The sequence below is a fragment of the Clarias gariepinus genome, chromosome 6 (genome assembly GCF_024256425.1).
Source record: "Clarias gariepinus isolate MV-2021 ecotype Netherlands chromosome 6, CGAR_prim_01v2, whole genome shotgun sequence".
Taxonomy (NCBI): domain Eukaryota; kingdom Metazoa; phylum Chordata; class Actinopteri; order Siluriformes; family Clariidae; genus Clarias; species Clarias gariepinus.
This window is the reverse complement of record NC_071105.1, coordinates 1077046-1100239: the sequence shown is the minus strand read 5'-3', so window position 1 is coordinate 1100239 and position 23194 is coordinate 1077046. Positions and strand designations below refer to the sequence as shown.

The 23194-nt window shown below is 40.3% G+C and overlaps 1 protein-coding gene across 1 annotated transcript in view; it reads right to left on the bottom strand.

Annotated features, from left to right (window-relative positions):
• Positions 1-4892: 4892 nt before the first annotated feature.
• Positions 4893-23194, bottom strand: part of LOC128526361 (zinc finger protein 729-like) — a 36544-nt gene continuing 18242 nt past the window's right edge. Inside the window, exons 5-8 of the mRNA XM_053498152.1 lie at positions 23056-23065; positions 15916-16931; positions 10154-10214; positions 4893-8961 (exon numbers count right to left, since the gene is read on the bottom strand). Of these exons, the coding sequence (XP_053354127.1) occupies positions 8056-8961; positions 10154-10214; positions 15916-16931; positions 23056-23065 (1993 nt within the window). The 3' untranslated portion in view covers positions 4893-8055. The remainder of the gene's footprint in view (positions 8962-10153; positions 10215-15915; positions 16932-23055; positions 23066-23194) is intronic.

Here is a 23194-nt window from a genome sequence, read left to right as displayed (position 1 = left end):
TGCATCCACCCGCACTGGACTACACTCCCGCTGTCGTAAACAGCTGTCGTAAATAAACCTCTCTCTCCCGCAACAACACGCTCTTTGTCGGCGGTGCCCGTGCGATCGACGCACTCATTCATATGAGTAGGAAAAAGATGCAATATTATGGTTTCCGTCATTTTTTATATATTTGCGTACTGACTGGGCCAGCCCACACTGGCCAGCGGCCCACCGAGAAAACTCCCGGTACTCCAGATGGCCAGTCCCCCACTGGGGCATCCATGTAACGAGATCTCCAACCAGAAACGGGGCACCAGGATGGGTCAGACAGGTCCGGAGGGCAGAGGGAGTCTGGATCACTGGCAGCCCAGGAACGACATGTGTAGCTCGACAGAGAGACGGAAAGAGTGAAAGGGGGAGACAGGGGGAGAGAGGAAAAAGAAAGAGGGGGAGAAAGAGAAGAAGAGGAGAGATGGCAGTTAGGTATGGTCACAGTCACACAATGTATAATGTGAATGTATATTAACTGTAGAGTGCAAGCAGAGACTCCGGCAGGACTAACTATGACAGCATAACTAAAAGGGAGAGCCAGAAGGAAACACAAACATGAGGGCTTCCTGAGATGTAAAGCAAACAATCACCTCACCGTCAGCAAACCTGAGTGATCAATGAGAGTGAGGAAGACAGCATCTAAACATACCAGTTCACCATAATACTCTACGTCCCCCAGATCTGCTCCTTTACCTATGGCAAATCTATTTATAAAAGTGCTGGGCTAAATAAATAGGTTTTTAGCCTGGACTTAAACACTGAGACTGTGTTTGAGTCCCGAACACTATTTGGAAGACTATTCCATAATTTTGGGGCTTTGTAAGAAAAAGCTCCGCCCCCAGCTGTATTTTTCATAATACGCGGTACTGACAAGCAGCCTGCATCCTTTGATCGAAGTAGGCGTGGTGGTTCGTAAGACACTAGCAGTTTGCTCAGGTACTGCGACGCAAGACCATTTAATGTCAAGAGTAGTATTTTAAAATCAATGCGAAATTTCACAAATGCAGAGCCAATGCAGTGAAGATAAGATAGGAGTGATGTGCTCATATCTTCTGGTTCTAGTGAGAACTCTCGCTGCTGCATTCTGGACTAGCTGAAGCTTATTTATGCACCTAGCTAAACAACCAGACAGTAAGGCATTACAATAGTCCAACCTAGAGGTGAAAAAAGCATGAACTAGTTTTTCTGCATCTTTTAAAGACAATATATTTCTTATCTTGGCAATATTTCTGAGGTGAAAGAATGCTATCCTGGTAATATTATCTACATGAGCTTCAAATGATAGGCTGGAATCTATAATCACACAGAGGTCTTTTACTGTTGCACTTGATGGAACAGAAAGGCCATCTAAAGTTACGGTGTGATCTAACATTTTACTCCTAGCTGTATGCGGTCCTATGACAAGAACTTCTGTCTTATCCGGATTAAGCAGAAGGAAGTTAATTAGCATCCAAGTTTTTGTGTCCTGCACACATTGCTCAACTTAAGTGAGCTGTTTTTTTTATCAGGTTTTGCTGAGACATATAACTGTGTATCGTCAGCATAACAATGAAAACTCATACCATGCTTACGGATTATGTTGCCCAGAGGAAGCATGTAAAGGGAAAAAAGCAGTGGACCTAAAACTAACCCCTGCGGAACGCCAAACTCCAGTAGAGAACATGCAGAATAATCACCATTTAAGTCTACATACTGATAACGAAGGGTCAGATAGGCTCTGAGCCAGGAGAGGGCTGTACCCTTAATTCCTACTACATTTTCTAATATGTGAAGAAAAATAGCGTGATCAACGGTGTCAAAAGCTGCACTGAGGTCGAGTAATACAAGCATAGTTACACAACCCTGATCAGAGGCCAATGGGAGGTCATTTACTACTTTAACGAGTGCTGTCTCTGTGCTGTATTGAGGCCTAAATCCTGACTGATACAGTTCATGTATGCCATTTCTATGTAGATATGAGCATGGCTGCTCCGCTACTATCTTTTCCAGAATCTTAGAGATAAAGGGGAGGTTTGATATTGGCCTGTAATTGGACAGCTGACAGGGGTCGAGGTCAGGTTTCTTAATTATTGGTTTGATAATTGCTAATTTAAATGATTTTGGAACATAACCAATGCTGAGTGAATAATTAATTATTCTCAACAGGGGTTCTGTTATTGCTGGTACTATCTGTTTAAGAAAATGTGTCGGTACAGGATCTAATATACAGGTTGATGAATTTGCAGAAGAGATGAGTGAAATTAGTTTATTCTTTTCAATTCAATTCAATTTTATTTTATTTGTATAGCGCTTTTAGCAATTTTCATTGCCGCAAAGCAGCTTTACACAATCAAGAGAATTATTTAAGTTTGTATGAAATGTGAATTTGTATGAATCAAAATGGAATCAAAATTTGTTAATTTTAAAGGCATGGTTGAGGAATTTACACTTTTTTTTGTATTTTTGCAAATACTAGAATCATTATAAACAAAGCATTTACTCCTTTAGTTCTTCTTCTTTGTCTTTTGGCTGTTCCCTTTCAGGGGTCGCCACAGCAAATCATCTGCCTCCATCTACCCCTATCCTCTGCATCCTCTTCTCTCACACCAACTACCTTTATGTCCTCTTTCAATGCATTCATAAATCTCCTTTTTGGTCTTCCTCTAGACCTCCTGCCTGGCAGTTCCAACCTCAGCATCCTTCTACCGATATATTCACCATCTCTCCTCTGAATATGTCCAAACCACCTCGATCTGGCCTCTCTGACTTTATCTCCAAAACATCTAACATGAGTTGTCCCTCTGATGTCAGAAATGTTGGGATGACCAGCTGAAGGAGATTACACCCAGCCTGTTTGGGGATCTGACGATACAGGAACTGATTATTTATACTATAATGGATTTTTTCCACGTCAGGTTCTAACCTTGCCTCTTTCCACAGTGTCTGAAGCGTCTTATCCGCCTTTTGGGCCTTCTCCAGCTCCTCCCAATCACAGGGCAGACCCCACTGCAGATCATTGCCTCTGTACACGGCCAGAGGGGCGTTCTTGGTTTCTCCCTCCCAGCGTCGTGACAGGGAATCAGGTACGATGTTGCATTGCCCCTTTCGGTATTGGACTACAAATTCAAATGCTTGTAGTCTAAGCACCCATCGTGTAAGGCGTGAGGAGGGGTTTGGATGATTAAAAACCCAGGTCAAAGCTGCATGATCTGTAATAATGGTGAATGGTTTCCCCTCAAGGTACTGGCACCACTTCTCCACCGGCCACACTACTGCCAGACATTCCTTTTCTGATGCCGAATACCTGGTTTTAGCTCCGTGCAGCAGCTGGGAGGCGTAGGCGATCACATGTTCCCCATCGTCGTGATCCTGGGGGAGTACTGCCCCCAGGCCGACGTTCTGCACCTTGAAGGGACGGCTGAAGTCAGGAGTGTTTTGCAGAGCTGCACTTAGATCTTTAAAGGCTGACTGGCATTCGGGGGTCCACACCCACTTGGCTCCTTTCTTCTTCAGGGCGTGCAAAGGAGCAGCACACTCTGAGAAGTGGGGTACCAACCAGCCAGACCTAGAAAGCGCTGTAGCTCCTTAAGGTTAAGGCAGCTCACTCACTCGATCCGACAGCTCATCCACCCACCGGGTGAGCTTGTCTTCCAGTGCCTGCAGAGCCATCTCTATCTGAACGAAGCGGGCTGCTGCAGATGTAATTTAAAGAACTTTTCTGAATAAACAAAATCCAAAACCAAAAAAATTCAAAGTAGCATCAATAAAATATAACTATGAAATACAACTTAAAGGTGACAGTTAGTAGGAGTTAAGCTAAAATGTTAAGAAAACTTAATATCTGTGTTGAAGTTGTGTGGGTGGGGTCAAGTGAAGTGAAGTGTGAAGGGCCCAAGAATGAGATACTGTAAGTGAGAAAAGGACACACACCTGAAAAGAGTATGGCTAATTATTGTGTGTGTGTGTGTGTGTGTTGCAGTGAGCTAAAAAAAAGTGGAGAGTGCAACAGGGTGTGAGAGAGAGAGTTTCCAGAGCTCAAAAGCCAGCAATATATGAATTTCACTTGAAAAAGGGTCATTGAGGAGACCTGGAAATACACAGTAATTATCCACAGGCATGAATCCTATCCCACTAATTGGACTGTCACATCCTTCCCAAGTGATGCTCGGCCATGCCCCTGCCAGCACAAATTTTTATCTGTGTTCTAGCAACCATTTTGCTCGAGTTCACAAGCTTAGGAGATTTTTGCTATCAATATTGTGAGAACCTGCCCTGATGGAAAAACAAGAGATCTGTCCTGATTACCAGAGTTTGGTGGAAGACTTTGAGGGGTGCACATGAGAGAGTGTCCTGGTGATCTTTTTGTTAGGTGTTAATCTGGTATACTGAAGTGTGATTACAAGCATTTGATAAGTGTTGAAGGTTTTTATTGACAATTACATTAGGTTTATATCAAGTTAAGTGTCAATATTTGCAGTGTTAAACCCTTCTTTTTTTGAAACCTCTGCAATTCTTTGACTGATGGCGTAGCCCATACTTACAAAATCAATCTAGAGTTTGTCAGAATTTGTGGCTTTTTGTTTGTCCACACGCCGCTTAAGAATTGACTACAAGTTCTCAATGGAATGAAATTCTAGGGTGTTTTCTGCGCATGGGCCCAAAATTTAGATGTTTTGTTCCTCAAGCCAAGCTCCATCATGCTGGAAAAAGCATTATTCATCACCAAATTGTTCTTAGGGGCAGTTGCTCTCAGAGGATGTTTTTGTACCATTATTTATTCATACTGTATCTGTGTTGTTAGGCAAAATTTTGAGTAAGTCCACTTCCTTGGCTGATAAGTAATCCACACACACATGAATGGTCTCGGGATGCTTTTCTGCATTTGATATTCTCTCACACAGTATTCTCATTTCACGACTCTCTGCTCTTGGTATTTCTGGAATGGCTTATCCTGGTTCGCTTCTTATCCGTCTGACCATCAACACTATATTACTATCCGCCAGTCTAAATCCTCTACCGCTTCTGTTTCTCATGGTATTCCGCAGGGTTCTGTTCTTGGCCCACTACTGTTTATCATCTACATTTACATTTGGGCATTTGGCAGTCGCTCTTATCCAGAGCGACTTACATTTTTATCTCATTATACATCTGAGCAGTTAAGGGTTATGGGCCTTGCTCAAGGGCCCAACAGTGGCAACTTGGTGGTTGTGGGGTTTGAACCTGGGATCTTCCAAACCGTTGTCCAATGCCTTAACCACTGAGCTACCCCTGGCCATCTTCATGTTTCCTCTAGGTAAAATCATCCGCCGTCATGGTTTCAATTTCCACTGTTATGTAGCCGACACTCAAGTTTATATCAGTTTTCGACACTACCATCCCTTTCCCACTAACTCTGTTTCTGCTTGTGTTGATGACATAAATGTGTTGATAACCTTCTCAAGCTCAATACTGATAAAACAGATTTTTTACTTGTTGGTTCACCTAAAAACGTTGTTTCTCTCTGTACTGATACTGTTAACATTTCCGGGACCTTGGTTAGACCTTCCACCACCATAAAAAATCTGGGTATAATTTTTGACTCCCATCTTTCCTTTCTACCTCACATTTCTATCACCTCCGTAATATAGCTCGTCTACGGCCCTTCTTAGACATCAAGAATGCTGAGACACTGGGTTACGCTTTCATTACTTCTCGACTTGACTACTGTAATTCTCTTTTATATGGTCTACCAAATACAACATTAAATAAGCTCCAATACATTCAGAACTCTGCTGCTAGGGTCCTCACTTATTCAAAGAAATCCTCACACATCACTTCCATCCTACACAAACTTCATTGGCTACCTGTTCGCTCCTGCATTCAATACAATATTCTTCTCATCACCTTCAAAGCATTCCATGGTCTTGCCCCCTTTATATTTCAAGACTTATTCATACTTACTCCCCTGTTCGCACACTCCGATCTGCAGATGATGGTCTACTGTTAATTTCTCGCCATAGACTAGCATTATTTGGAGGGGAAGCATTTAGTATTTCTGCCCCTACACTCTGGAATTCTATTCCCAAACACATCCATGATCTTTCTTCACTACAGGATTTCAAAACCCACCTTAAAACATATCTTTTCTCTTGCCCCTTCCCAAACTTTAAATATGTGTTTAGATCAATCCTACCGGTTTTCATGTTTATCTGTATTTTGTTTTGTTGTCCTTCAGATGTCTTTTTCTATGTGTAAATACTACTAATCATCTTTTATTATTATTATCTTCCTGCCCATTCTTACCCACTCTGATGCTCAAATGTTCTGACCTCATGTTCTCTCATTCTCTCTCTGACAACTCAGACCTACAAAAAAGGTCCAACAGAATAATATGGCTCAAAGCCATGATCATTCCAGAGCTGCGTGACACTGAAATCTCAACATACACCTGAAACATACCTTTAATACCTCCCAAGTAGATTCGTGAATATTGGGCTGGATAAAAAAAAAAAGGATAATCCACTTCTGCAGTAAAAAATTCAGAAATGCATACTGTATTATATTATACTCTCACAATTATGTCTTAGTAAAACAATGTTGAGACATCTAATCATCTTTCTCGAATATCTTGTAAAAGTTTTAACGTACAAACAGTGCAATTTATGATTTGATCATGAGTTTGGTGTGTGGCATGTCATAAAATGAAATCAGTTCACACTGCGATTAGATGTGCGGTCATATCATCATCAAAATGGAGAAGAGAACTACGCAGACAACAGCCAGCATTTCCCGCTAATTTCATAATAAGCGAAAACCCGGACAGGAACTATTAGGGGTTGCCTGATACAATAGCACAATACCTAAGATAGTGATAATATTTATATTGCAGTTCGGTAAGTATCACGTTCACGATATTTTATTAATATCCCATATTAATACAATTTTAAACAAACTTGCCATGACTGCCAATGTGTGAATAGCTTACCTGTGGGATCATTAATAAACTGCAGTGTTTTACAACTTCAAATATAAATATATAAAAAAATGTCAGGATGCGTGAAAATACAAAAAGTATAATGTGAAGTGAAACATCACACATTACTGTATACTGATATTTGGATATCATCTTAGATTATTAATGATCAGCGATAACATTATGACCACTTGCCGAATACTGAGCACTGCAGACTGGGAACATCTCACAGAAAAGTTGGAGTTGCTCTGATCCAAACGTCTAGACATCACAATGCAGCCCTTGTCACAAGTCACTCAAATCCTTATATTTGCCCCCTTTTTTTTTTTTGCTTCCAACACATCAAGTTCAAAAACAAAATGTTCACTTATAAACGGCCTAATTTATCTCCCACCTACTGTACAGCCATGTGCCATTGTATTGAGACATTGTTACAGTAGCTAATGTGACAAGGGCAAAATTGAGCAACTCCAAATTGTAGCTCCTGTGTCATGTTTCCAACCTGCAGTGGTCCAGACATAAAGTGTTTTGAGGAAAAGGAACCACTGAACCAGCTTAGGTCACTGATGCACATGGGGAGTGACGACTGTCCCATGTAGAGCGATGCAATAAAAGAGCTACTAAATATCAAATTACTGAAAAGGTTACCACTGATGGATTCTAATATAAAGGCGGGACCAGCTCGACATCACAAGGATGGTCATAATGTTTATGACTGATTAGTGTATTTAAACTACACACTGATTAGGACTCATATACAAAGTGATACAGAATAACGGGAATTTTTTAAAATGCAGATTGGTAGCCATTAACAGGTGGTAGCAGTGCAGGTTAGTGACATTTAGCAAGTAAACACTCCGCCATTTTAGTAATCATGGATCAGTGGAACGGGCAATAAAATTTATTTCTTTTATCACTTCTAGTTTTATTGGATTGTAAAAAAGTTCCCGTTTTTTTGTGTCACCTTGTACTTAAAACTTCTGCTGTCCTTCATTGAGTAATGAATGTTCACATTTAGTAAATCGTTACTTTTCAAACTATATAAAACTATGATTTATATTAGTATACACATTATGTATATGTATATAGCCTTAATTAATTTGCACACGCAGTATGTCCTCGATCTCAGCTGTGTGAAGGAGTTTGTGTCGCTGTAAATTCGTATGCCGAGTAAAGCTCTTCCCACAGACTGTGCAGTGATGCGGCTTCTCTCCTGTGTGAACATGTTGGTGTCGCTGGAAGCTACTATGCCGAGTAAAACTTTTCCCACACGCCGAACAGTAATACGGCTTTTCCCCGGTGTGAACATGTTGGTGCGCTTGAAGCTCATGTCCCTGTGTAAAACTCCTCCCGCACTCCGAGCAGCGAAAGGGTTTCTCTCCTGTGTGAAAGAGCAGGTGCTTCTGGAGATTCCCCTTTTGCGTAAAACTTATGCCACAGGCTGAGCATTGAAACGGCTTCTCTCCCGTGTGAATGCGCTGGTGCTGCTGCAGATTACTCTGATCACCAAAACTCTTCCCGCACTCCAAGCAGTGATACGGCTTCTCTCCCGTGTGGATGCGCTGGTGCTGCTGGAGATGACTTCTTTGCGTGAAGCTCATCCCGCAGTCTGAGCAGCGATATGGCTTCTCTCCCGAATGGATTCGCTCGTGCTGCTTGAGGTTACTCTTCTGACTGAAACTCTTCCCGCAGTGTGAACACTGGTATGGCTTCTCACCTGAGTGGATACGCTGATGTTGGTTAAGATTACTCTTCTGACTGAAACTTTTCCCACACTGTACACACTGGTGAATCTCCTTCTGCATAAATCTGAGAGATGTGTCAGTGAGGAATGCATCAAAGGTCCACTGCTGTCCACTGGAGCTCTCAGTCGGTTCCATGTTCTCGCATTTAATCTCTTTTGCTTTCATCGTGTTTGGAGCTTTTGACAATTGTGTGGTGGTGAGTTTGTAGTTAATAGGAACGCGGACAGAAGGAGAATACAGGGCGCTGCTCATCTGGAACAGAAAAGAAAAAAATAGTTTAACCATATATATAACACTATTAGTTATAAGCTAAAATGTTGCATTACTCAAACAAAAAAATTATGTTGGCTTTGCACCTTGCTTTGTAAGCACCCTGGTACTTTCACAATCCAACATGGGTTAAAGTAAATAAAATGGTAGTTTTTTTAAGAAAGAGTGATTGCGGTCAAGTCAAATAGGAACAGTGCAGAATAAGAGAAAACAGCTCTGAGACTAAAAACACTATATTACCTGTATACAACCCACTGCTACACTAACACGCTTAACCCAGCTTTTCAATAGTGCTTGGATACCATCAAGGTAGAAAGTTTTCATATTCGAACTGCCTGGCTTACATCAGAAATGCCGGCCTTCCAGGAACTCCTTTGCGAGGTCAGAACTGTAAATGTTCAAGTGGTGCGGTGGGCAGTATGAGGTTGTACCTTGTTCTGCCTTTGGCATTAGATACCTCTCATAACTCCTGTATTCATTGTTCATGTTGAAACCACAGTGTAGTGAATCCACATGAAAATTTACCTGAAAAGCAGATGCAATTGCTTGGAATTTTTGGAGAGGTAGTGAGTTCAGACGGCTTCCCCAGTTTTGGTACACGGGGGGTAAAATGATGAACCCAAGTTTTGTCACATGTGACAATGCAATAAATGAAAGTTCCTGGCCTTTATAGTAAAATATATATATATAAAATTAAAATAGCAATGTTTTGTATGATGCTCAAAGGCAGAGAACTCTCACGGTCCCCAAAGTGAACTTATAAGATGACAAGTCCCAGTTTAACTTGAACACATTTAATATTTTTTCCAAATGCAGCCCTTGCTTTTTATCAGTTGCCAATGTAGTTTTTGCTACACAACACATAATTTTCATATTTCTGTGAGAATGACAAATGAAGTGTTTTCACCACCTAAAAAATGTTTTAGTGGCTCACATTCCAGTCAGCCAATCACACAGCAGGAATAAAATCATGCAGACCCACATCAGAAGAAAGTGAAATGTGTGAGATTTGAGCCAGATGGTCTGGTTTAAGTATTTCAGAAACTCTTGGGATTTTACACACACACACACACACACACAAACACGACACGATAGTGTGAAAAACAAATACACAGAGTGTGTGGGTGAACACGTGCATTTTGAGATGCTGTCCTGCAGTGATAATACAATGTACACTTATACCATATCCGTGCAGACAGCTCGCACCATTTCCCCCGACTTTCCTCAGCAGCAAGCTGACAGAACAGTTACACACTCAGCGTGGTTTGTTGTTCACACTATTCTGTGTGTAATCTCTAGAGACTGTTGTGTGAGAAAATCTCAGGAGATCTGCAGTGTCTGAAATAGCCCATCTGGCGCCAACACCCATGCCACGGTTAAAGTCACAGAGCTCACTATTTTGTAATGGGATGTGAACATTGTAAACATCTAAAGCTCTGCACAAGCTCTGCTTCCATCACATGACTATGATGGGCTGATTGGATAAATTAAGTTTTAAAAAAATAAGTTTTTTGCATAAACTAATCCAATTCAAATAGGACTTCGACTGATATGCTGAAGCTAAAAGACAAAAAAAAAAAAAACACTTTGCTTCTAGTTTAAAAAGCACACAAACAGCATATTTACTTCCTGATGAAATTGGGGTCCATGGGGTCAGAAGGAGAGCCCTTTGAAGGGCGGTGAACATCACCCAGACACACACACAAACACACACACAGGCATTGGTGGCTCAGTGATAGGTTTCTCGCATGCCATTACAACTGCTACACAAATAAAATTGGACTGAATTGTATATTTACCCACTCATTGTCTACAGCACTTTATCTTGTACACAGTGTCGTGGGGGGCCTAGACCCTATCCCAGAGACTTAAGGCACAAGGTCCACCCTAAATAGGGTGCCAATCCATCACAGAGCATACACACACACACACACACACACACTACAGGCAATGTGGGAATGTCAATTAGCCTAATCTGCATGTCTTTGGACTGTGGGAGTAAACCGGAGTACCCGGAGGAAACCCACCAAGAACATGCAAAAATCACACACACACAGGAATTAAATGCGGCCCAGGAGATGCAAGGCAACAGTGCTAACCACTAAGCCACCATGCAGCCTATTTTGAATATTCAATGTATGTATGTAAGGATGTACACACGCGCAGATAATTGTTACCGACATGACCTGCTTATATTCCCTTTTCCACTTCATAGCATTATGTATTCTATGGTCATGTTGCACATTATCTACTGCATACACTTATATACAACTCTTCTTATTTAACCTGAACCTCATTATTTACACAACGCCTATATTTGCACTGATGTATATACACTAACTGTTGCACTTCTGCTAAACTGCATTCTGTTGCTGAGTGTCTGGACCTGCAGTGACAAAGTTGTACCTACTTTATGTGTGGATTTAAACACACTCACGTGCACATTTAAGGTACAGATGTTCCTCCTAAAATTACAGTGTTTGATTGTGAAACACAATGTTATAATGAATGTGCTGGAGTGCAGACTGATGAGGCCCAGTTCTGTGGAGATCACCTCACCTCAGAGACTCACAGCTCAGAGCCACCCTCTCTGTCCTGGAACGACAAAACAACAAAATCCTCTTTATCACACTGCGCATCAGCCTACACTCAGCGGGTCCAAACAATTAGCGCCAAATCAGTCCCGAGTGGACATCTAGTGCCCTACAGAGTGTGTGAGGTAAACAGCACTAATAAGGAAGCCCATTTAGGACTGAGCCACTGTTAGCCGAGTGTAACTTACCTTGAGCTTTACAGCAGAACGCAGTTAACCACCTCAAATACACCCACAACGGATCAGATGGAACTGTGGGGGTAAAACCCTGTCAGAAATATTTTAATCACCACCAGCACAAACTGCCCCATGGCTTCTTCTGTTTCTATGAATGCGCAGCGGAACGCGACCGACATGCTCACAGCGACACCTACTGGATAGTGATGTTAAGTTTAGTACCTGGAGCTCCGAAGCTCGAGGCGTGTGTCGGTTCCCTGAATGTCACGTGAGAATGACAAACGAAGCCTCGACTGCGCCGGAGTCACGTGACTAATTCATTTGCCGCTTCAACTGGTTTGAATAAAGGCTCACGCACGTGGAGTCTTACTACTTCAGCATGTAGGAGTGCTCACAGCAAGTGTGCACCCCGAGTAAGCGGGAGAGACTTCTCAATTTACAACAGAAATGTAACCTTCCCTATTCGGGAAGCATTTTTAATACTACTAGAAATACTACTGTTATTTCTCCATCTCTCCTCTCTCTCTCTCTCTCTCCTTTTTCCTCTACCTATCTCTCTGTCGAGCTATACATGTCGCTCCTGAGCTGCCAGTGATCCAGACCCCCTCTGCCCGCTGGACCTGTCTAACTCATCCTGAAGTCCTGCTTCTGGTTGGAGATCTCATCACATGGATGCCCCCGTGTGGTCTGCCTGGAATGCGTGTGGTGACTGCGGTGGGTTCCACTTTTCCATGAAGGTGGTCCTGTCCTCGACTGATGCACACAGCTGTTCTCTGAGGACCTGTGACTTCAGTCACTCAATAGTTCAGGATTGGAATTTCTCATAGTCTACCTGAGCCTCCAGGAAACAAACTGGACTTTAATCTTACACATCTCCTCTTATACTGAACTTCCAGTCTCGCATATTATTATGCACATCTATTCCTGCTATCTGTTTTCACCCAAATGAGGATGGGTTCCCTGTTGAGTCTGGTTCCTCTCAAGGTTTCTTCCTATTACCATCTCAGGGAGTTTTTCCTTGCCACTGTCACCGTCGTCCTAGGCTTGCTCATCAGGGACAATCATAATTTTGATTCATACACATTCACATTTCATACAAACTTAATTCTTTTGATTGTGTAAAGCTGCTTTGTGATGATGTAAATCGTTAAAAGCGCTATACAAATAAAATTGAATTGAATTGAATTAATACATTTCTCCAAATAAGGTAGTTATTTTAATAAATTGCTAGAAATTTAGCTTCGCTCTATTTTTAGAAGATGGATGTGTAATTTGTTCTTCACTTATTTTTCGTTTAAATGTCCAGAGATGTTAATATGGGCACAGAACTAGACACAGTGGATTTCTTTAAAACAAAACTGATACGATTGCAGTTGTATTAAGGCAGAATTAAAAATAAATATAATTGAATAGTTATTAGTAAAAACCTTTTTTAAAAGGAGAAACAGCCTAAACTCATTTATTACACACGTCATTCTATATAGTGTGTGTACGCATGTATATGTATAATTAACTGGCAGTTGTCAATAATGAACGCTATATTATTTGCAGCTACATGTCCATTATTCAATTCAATTTTATTTATATAGCGCTTTTAACAATGGATAATCTCTCAAAGCAGCTTCACAAAAATGTGTGTATGTGTGAGAAAAATGTGTCTAGATAATAATGAGATAAATGAATGAAATGGCTATGATGAGCAAGCCAAGGGTGACGGCGACAGTGGCAAGGAAAAACTCCCTGAGATGGCAATAGGAAGAATCCTTGAGAGAAACCAGACTCAACAGGGAACCCATTCTCATCTGGGTGATAACGGATAGAGATCATATAACATCATGTGTGTTATGCAGCTGAAAGTTTAAAATTACAGAAGTTATTTAAATTATCATATCAAATTATTTATCATATCAAGTCCAGTTCAGCACAGAGATGCAAATAATTTAGTCATGCTGTCTTCCACACCAGATGATCTACAACAGAACCTTTTTATCCTAGACCAGCACAGCTTTAAGTGGGCCCTATTGATTAACCAGAGGAAATCCACCATCATGTTGATCCAGAGCAGAGTAAACAAAAATTATAGAATTTCACACTGGGCAACACAAAGATCCAACACAGATCATATACATGTACCTAATAACATATATCACCCCCAGCAGCACAAGAAGATTTAACCTGGCTGTACAGACCCTCGCAGATAAAGCATGCTGAGCCTTCTATGCAATAAAATCTAAACTCTACACCATCCCAATTCAATCTGGCTCAAACTATGCAACTCAGTCCTTACACCAATACTGTTATATGAAAGTGAAATATTGGGGCCCATTAATCAAGGACAAAAACTGAAAATTTCCAAATTGAATTCTGAAAACTCCAACCAACAACACCTGTAGGGCGGAGCTCAGGATTTTCATATAAAAAATAAAAAAAGGAAAATAAAAAAAAGAGCAGAAAAATTTCTGCCATCATCTAAAGCGCTCTGAGCCAAACTCCATACAGTACAGAGCAGTGCTCACTAACCAGGACACATATCGTCTGAGCGCAAACACGATCCATTCTGGGACAGAATGCAACAGACATACACTTTGATTCAAACACTTACACAAACACTAACACACTGCCAAACACAATCCCACCCATGGACACACTTGAAAAAAAAGTAGCCCCCAAACACACACACCAAAACACCACCAAATCCAGACTAAATACCCTAAAAACAAAGATGATGTACAGTAGACTAAACAGTGGATAAATTAATTAAAATCTCAAACTAAAAACATAACCTACTGAAATCCAGATTATCTGAACAAACATAAAAGAAAGAAGAATTCTGAAAAAATACAGCGTGCTTAGAAATAAAAAAAGAAGACACACCAAAACATTAGTGATGGGTCGTTCATGTGCAATTTGTTCCTTTTGAATGAATCATTAACGTGACTCAGAAGAACGAGTCTGAGTTATTATTATTCTGTAGTTATTCTGTTTATTCTGTGAGCGTCTGTTAATTACACAATATTTGTCCGTTAGACGGCAGTACAATGAGCTCTTAAATAAAGCTTCATGAAATGAACCTTTTGGTGAAACTTTCGGCTTATTGAAGCTTCAACTGACCAGTCCAAACGCCCATATAGTCCGTTGTATCATAAAGAAGGACCAGTTGCCTTTTGAGCCTGGGACAATTGTTCTCCCCCTAATGTCCTGCATTTTCTTGCTTTTCTAGACAAGAACCTTGCATTGTACTTTAGCTTTTCTTTACACCGTGTATGGTTCTGCCAAATTACTGCTTGGACATACTTATCAATGTTATATTTACCTATTTGTTCTATAACATCTGAATAAAGACTTGAAGCAACGTTTAAGCAGAATGGTGCTCTTTGTTTTTGTTAGTGGGGTGATGACCTGCCAGCTTGTTTCATTTTTGTACATTGTAATTTTTATTTTTTTTGTATTAATTTTTGTTTTTTACCCAATTATACAGACAGTGGTGGTGAAAGATCTGGGGATGTGCTCCTACCTCGGCAAGTCCCTCTTAGGCCTGCTGGACCACTGCTCTGCTCATACACTGAACGTAATTTTCATATACACTAAAACATTTTATTTAATATTATTTATATTCAAACTGCAGCACAGGTTCTTCCGTTTCCATGAAGAAAGAGAACCGTGAAATAGAATTTACAAAATAATAATAAAAAAAAAAAAAAATTAATCATGCCTTATGTTGTACTTTAATTAAAAAAAAAAATGCATCTTAAACAATGAGATTTCATTGAACTTGTTTAAACATTTAAAACATGAAGAGAAAATTTATTTTAATTAAGAGTTCTATAGGTAATAAATGCATGATAAAAGCAATGCTTATAAAAAAAATTCATATAAACCATATGTTATTAAAAGAAAATATAATGTTTCATTTAAATTAACCTAATCTTTTATGCCAAAGTAGTTATTCTGATATATTTCCAGCTAATTAAATACTTCACACTTTTGTCTAATAAAATAAATAAATAAATAAATAATATATAATTTTTTTCTTTTTACACACCTTAACCCATCGTCATCCATGTAGACAGTTGAGCTGGAATCTCAATTCAGAACTACTTTATTAGAATTCAAACATTTTATATGTCCAGTATTTCACCTGTTCTGGTATTGATGTGAACACTAACTAAAGCGCTTGATTCGTCTTAACCTGCTGCATGTCTTCACTCTGATCCGCGTGAATGCTCTGGTGTCGATGAAAGCACTTGAGTGTGTTGTATCTCTTCCCACAGTGTGAACACTGATACAGTTTCTGTCCTGTGTGATTACGCTGGTGCTGCTGGAGGCTACTGCGGTAAGCAGTGCGGTAATTACAGACAAGGCAGCAATGCGGCTTCTCTCCTGTGTGAACTAACTGGTGAGTTTTCAGAGAACACTTCAGACCGAAACTCTTCCCGCACTCAAGGCAGCGATACGGCTTCTCTCCCGAGTGAGTCCGCTGGTGTTTTCTGAGATTGCAGTGGGTATGAAAGCTCTTCCCGCACTGAGAGCAGAAATACGGCTTCTCCCCAGTGTGAACCCGCTGGTGCACGTGGAGAGCGGAGTTGACGTTAAAACTCTTCCCACACTCCGAGCACAGGTACGGCTTTTCTCCTGTGTGGATTCGCTGGTGATTTAACAGACACTTCTGGTTCCGGAAGCTCTTCCCGCACACCGAGCAGGAATACGGTTTCTCTCCAGTGTGAATGCTCCGGTGTATGCGCAGGCTGTCTACTCGGTTGAAACTCTTCTCACACTCCGAGCACTGATACGGCTTCTCTCCAGAGTGAATTCGCTGGTGTTTTCGGAAATTATTCTGCGCAGCAAAACTCTTCCCGCACTCCGGGCAGGAGTACGGCTTCTCTCCAGTGTGAACGCGACGGTGGATGTATAGAGTCTCGGCACGGTTGAAACTTTTCCCGCACTCCAAGCAGCGATACGGCTTCTCTCCCGTGTGGATACGCTGGTGTTGTCTGAGAGTCCTCTTTTGTTTAAACATTTTTCCACACACCAAGCAGGAGTGGATTCTTTTTTGGGATAATCCATCAAGGGAGTTCTTGTGGACAGCAGCAGATGAACTGGAGATCTCTGTGGGTTCTGGATCCTCGCATTTAACCTTATTTGACTCCATGCTAGTCAGAGGCATGTGGAGGAAACACGCCAGCTGAACAAGACAGGAGGCCCAAAATAAAACAATGTTCAATATCTTAACAAATAAATGGAAAATGGCATATGTAAGCATACATGAGATTAAAATCATTTTACATGTTCAGCACAATGGTTAGGACCTAAAAAGCTGATTGAGGTTTACTGATTTGGGTAACTTTTGTTTGTGATGTCATTAATGTTTTCCATGATTGCACAGATAAGATCCTGGGTTCAGTCTGGGGATTTTCTCATTCTGTGCACCAATTTAAAAGATCTACATTGTCCTGAGATTTTATATTTTAAGGCTTTTGCAGTGCCTAAGCCTACATTTTATCCAGGAGAGTGTGTATAGCATAAGAACTTACCTTGAGCTTTACAGCAGAACGCAGTTAACCACCTCAAATACACCCACAACGGATCAGATGGAACTGTGGGGGTAAAACCCTGTCAGAAATATTGGAATGTAAAGATGATTAGTAGAGTCGGAGAGCTCAGCTCATCAATCAGCAACACTGCAGCACGGCTTCTTCTGCTTCTGGGAATGTGTGGAGGAACGAGACCGAAACGCTCACAGCGACACCTACTGGAGGATCAGGGCACTCACAGGACTTCATGCACAAAATCAGTAAATCGGTTGAATCCAGTGACGTTAAAGTCAGTTCAATATAATCAAACCAAACAGAACACACTTTAGCTCTAGTCAGAAAAAAAGGAATTTTAGTTTTTGATGTCAATACATTTGTTTCTTTTTCTTTAGGTTATTAAAACAGTTTATCATTATACTGTAGATTACTGAGTGCAAATTACCTGCAAAAACAAGGACATTAAATGTATTTTAAATTACGCTGAATACCTCTCAAACTCACTGTATTTTACTTCTTATTTATTAATCTACACCGATCAACCATAACTTTAAAACCATTAATATGAAGAGGGAAAAAAAAACTTTCCCCTTTGGCCCCTCGGAGCTTCACAAGACCTCTGGAACATGTGCTGTGGTGTCCGTCATCAGGACGTTAGCGGCGGTTCTTCAGGTTGTGGGCGGGGCCTCCATGGATCAGACGTTTGTCTGGTGCATTCCAGGGGGCTCAATCACCACAAAATGGATCATATTCATGAATTCTAAAGTTCACAGTGGCTGTGTGACATTAACCCCTCTTTCGTGCTGTAGGCAGACAAAGGGGGAAAAAAAAAAAAAAAAATTCAGTCATAGGTTAGCCAATTGCTCCAATTTTCGGTATATAAAATGGGCCAAAATTGAAACGCATTAAGAATAAACTTGGCTAACTCTCACCGTTCCTAAAGGAAACTGCAGCATGTACTTATTCTATTTACTGTGTAAAAAGAGTTTTTGGGAGAGTTTTTTGGGAAAAAGGTGCTTTGGGAGCAGACATATGGCTTATCTTCAGCATGAATATGCTGGTGTTTTAGCAGACCACTGCTTTGTGTTGGACCAGATGAACTTCGGTGACTCTTGGAGCTCTCTGTGAGATCAAAACTTAATTTTTAACCTCTTCTGACTTTATATTTTATATCACGGGTGTTTCAACTATAAAGGAAAATACAGAACACCACTCAAATTCGTGGAACCTTGGATTGCAAGTAACTTGTTTTGTGAGCATTTTGCAAGAAGAATAAATTTTAACTTGATAAACGTGATTTAAAGTGTTAAAATACATGTAGTACATGCAGTATATGCCGAGCGCCATGTGATCACAACTGAGCCAATGGTTCTTCTTTCTCTTGCACTGTGGGATGTGTGTGTGTGAAGGTCATCCAGGCCAGACCACAGTTCTCTTGTCTCAAATAATAATAAGTAGTTTTATTTTTACTTTATATTTTGTTTTAATTATTTTTGTAAATATGTTTTGGTTGGGGACGAATATTTGCAGTTGCCATTATTTCTTATGGGAGAATATACAATATATTAGGACTGCTCGATTATGGAAAAAATCATAATCACGATTAATTTGGTCATGATAGAAATCACAATTATTTTACACGATTACTCATTGACTTTGGAAATATGTTGCATTTATTGAACAGAACAGTGAATTCTCTTTAAAACAGATTAAGACAGATAAAACAGATAAAGGCAAACAAGATCAACAATGTAGTGCACTTCCACAATCTTTTGAAAACAAGTAATAAATAAAATATAAATATTAAATTAAAAAATAAATACATTACAAATAATAAATTATTATTAATGGTGTCGTGATGGCAAAGCATAATGCTTGTCCAGAGTATTTATAATTTTCCTGAATCCTTCGTTCTCAACCGTACTAATAGGGCACATGTCTTTGGCTAAAAAGTATGTAACGGCATCTGTTTTTTTATTTGTGCCTTTCTGAGCTGGATGGATACGGATTCTGTTTTTTTATTAGTTGGTCATATGTCGGTCTGTGTTTAAATTTTAAATGGTTAAAAAGATTTGTGATGTTACCAACCGGTGCCGACACAACAACAAATCTTGCACCTAATTTTTGTATGTTTTTGATCGATGTCCGCTTCTTCGAATCCAAACTGTTTTCAAACAACAGAATTGCTTCTACCTCTTTTGTTGACCAAAGACTTCTGTGGCTGCTCTTTTTCTGCCATCTTCACTCGCGCAGATTTTTAAATGCGATCAGATACCACATACGCAACTTCTTCGCTGACAGTATAGAGTGAGAGAGTTCGGGCTTCTGGAAGGGCAAAAGTGCGGGTGCGCACGCAGGTCAAAATAACTTTTAAAAAAAAGTGAACTTTAGTTTTTTTTGATTACATCATTTTTACATTTAGGCATTTGGCAGACGCTCTTATACAGAGCAACTTACATTCATCTCATAACACACCTGAGCAGTTGAGGGTTAAGGGCCGCGCTCAAGGGCCCAACAGTGAGAACTTGGTGGTTGTGGGGTTTGAACCTGGGATCTTCCAAACCGTAGTCCAATGCCTTAACCACTGTGCTACCCTTGGCGATTTTTGTGATCGTTGAGAGCCGAAAATGAAATTCAATTAATTGGACAGCCCTACAATGCACTCAGAAAAATAAGAAACGTCCTCTGGCTTTCAACTGTTTTTACTTTCAGTAAACTTAATGTGTAAATATTTGTATGAACACTAAAAGAGTCAACACCATAAGACATAAACTAAAAATGTTTTACAATGTGTCCCTGAATGAAGGGAGGCTCAAATTCAAAAGTACCAGTCAGTATCTGGTGTGGCCACCAGCTGCTTGAAGTACTGCAGTGCATCTCCTCCTCATGGACTGCCTATTGCGGACAGTCTGAGCACTGATGGAGGGATTGTGTGTTCCTGGTGTGACTCGGGCAGTTGTTGTGGCCATCCTGTACCTGTCACGCAGGTGTGATATTCGGATGTACCCATCCTGTGCAGGTGTTGTTACACGTGATCTTCCACTGCGAGGATGATCAGCTGTCCTTCCTGTCTCCCTGTAGCGCCGTCTTAGGCGTCTCACGGTGCGAACATGACAATTTATTGCCCTAGCCACATCAGCAGTCCTCATGCCTCCCTGCAGCATGCCTAATGCACATTCACGCAGATGAGCAGGGACCCTGGGCATCTTTCTTTGGGTGTTTTTCAGAGTCTTTAGTGGCCTTCGTCTTTAGAACTGTGACCTTAAATGCCTACTTTCTGTAAGCTGTTAAGGTCTTAACGACCATTCCACAGGTGCATGTTAATTAATTGATTATGGTTAATTGAACATGCATGGAAAACATTGTTTAAACCCTTTTAAACAATGAAGATCTGTAAAGTTATTTGTATTTTCACAACATTATTGTTGAAATACACAGTCCTGAAAAAGGGACGTTTCTTTTTTGCTGAGTATATATATATATATATATATATATATATATATATATATATATATATATATATTCCTCTGAGTATATATATATATATATATATACATACATACACATATATGTGTGGGTGTGGGTGTGTGTGTTTTGGATTACAAGCACACGTCTGTGATGAATTATGCTCGCAATCCAAGGTTTAACTGTACTACAAAAAAACTGCCCAAGCAGCCCCTATTTCTTTATTAAAATGGAAGGTTAATAATGGTCGTCAATGCCAGGGAGGAGAAACAGGAGGTGGAAGTGGAGAAGCAAGCTGGTAAAGCCCAATTGTAGCCTAATGATAAAGCCCTGAAAATACAATTTTAACCCACATGAACAGAGGCTAATTTCTTTATACAGGTGCAACTCGAAAAATTTGAATATCGTGCAAAAGTTCATTTATTTTAGTAATGCAACTCAAAAGGTGAAACTAATATACGAGATAGACGCATTACATGCAAAGCAAGATAGTTCAAGCCGTTATTTGTCATAATTGAGATGATTATGGCATACAGCTCATGAAACCACTAATCCACAATCTCAGAAAATTAGAATGTTGTGAAAAGGTCCAATATTCTAGGCGCAAAGTGTCCCACTCTAATCAGCAAATTAAGCCATAACACCTGCAAAATGGTCTCTCAGTCTGGTTCAGTAGGAAGCAGATCAAGGGAAACACTGCTGACCTGACAGTTGTGCAAAAAAACATCATTGACATCCTCCATAAGGAGAGAAAGCCTCAAAAGGTAACTGCAAAAGAAGTTGGATGTTCCCAAAGTGCTGTATTAAAGCACATTAATACAAAGTCATGTGAAAGGCAAAAATGTGGACGAAAAAAATGCACAAGCAACAGGGATGACCGCAGCTTGGAGAGGATTGTCAGGGCAAGGTCATATAAAAGTGTTATGGACTTTCACAAGGAGTGGACTGAGGCTGGAGTCAGTGCATCAAAGAGACACCACACACAGATGGATCCTGGACATGGGCTTCAAATGTCGTATTCCTCTCGTCAAGCCACTCCTGAACAACAAGCAACGTCAGAAGCGTCTTACCTAGGCTAAAGAAAAAAAGAACTGGTCTGTTGCTCAGTAGTCCAAAGTCTTTTGTTAAAGCAACTTTTGCATCTCATTTGGAAACAAAGGACACAGAGTCTGGCGGAAGGATGGAGAATGCTTGAAGTCTAGTGTGAAGTTTCCACAGTCTGTGTTGATTTGGGGAGCCATGTCATCTGCTAGTGTTGGTCCACTGTGCTTCATTAACTTCAGGGTTAACATAGTCATCTACCAGGAGATATTGGAGCACTTAATGCTTCCTTCTGCAGACAAGCTTTATAGTGATGCTAACTTCATTTCCAGCAGGTCTTGGCACCTGCCAAAAGCACCAAAACCTGGTTCTATGACCATGGGATTACTGTGCTTGATTGGCCAGCAACTCGCCTGACCTGAACCCTATGGAGAATCTATGTGGCATTGCCAAGAGAAAGATGAGAAACATGAGACCGAACAATGCAGAAGAGCTAATTGAAGCATCCTGGTCTTCCATAACACTTCAGCAGTGCCACAGGCGTCTATGCCACGCCGCATTGAGGCAGTAATTGCTGCAAAAGGGGCCCAAACCAAGTACTGAGTACATATGCATACTTATACTTTTCAGAGGTCTGATATGTTTTATGTACAAACCTTGTTTTATTGATTGCATGTAATATCCTAAATTTCTGAGATTTGGGATTTTCATGAGCTGTATGCCATAATCATCTCAATTATGACAAATGACGGCTTGAATTATCTTGCTTTGCATGTAATGAGTCTAAATCATATATTAGTTTCACCTGTACATATATAATTTTATTTTTGAAAGCTGAGTTGTTTTTCTGGATAACATGGATTGTTGCAGGTTATTCCTTATTTATTACTGAGTCTAGGTCAAGCAACAAAGAATATACAGAATAAATGGGCTGCAAAACCTGGATTGAATTTTTAAACCAAGTAAACCAAAATAACAAACAAAACAATTAGGCACCAAGTGAACTGTGGCCATAGGATTGAATCAAATCTATTATAATTTTGGCTTTCACCAATTATGATTAAAAGATAATCGAGATTAAACGATGATTGTACAAGAGTACATTTCCTGATTTAGATATCCAGCACTTTATTTGGTTTACAGTGGAGTGCCTCCCTAAAATCCCAGACTCAGTCTCAGTTAGGCTGTGGCATGTTTAGATCAACAAAGGTTCATACAGCAAGATGGTTCATCCCAATCAACAAGAAACATATGGGAGGAAAAAAAAGACACCATCCTATCACTGATACACACAAGAAAGGCACACAGTAAATCATAATCAGACATAAAAAATCCCTTTTAATTTATTTTTATAATGCACATATGACAGGCAAAACTCTCAGTCTGTATTTGCTTTATTTTAGTCACAAGC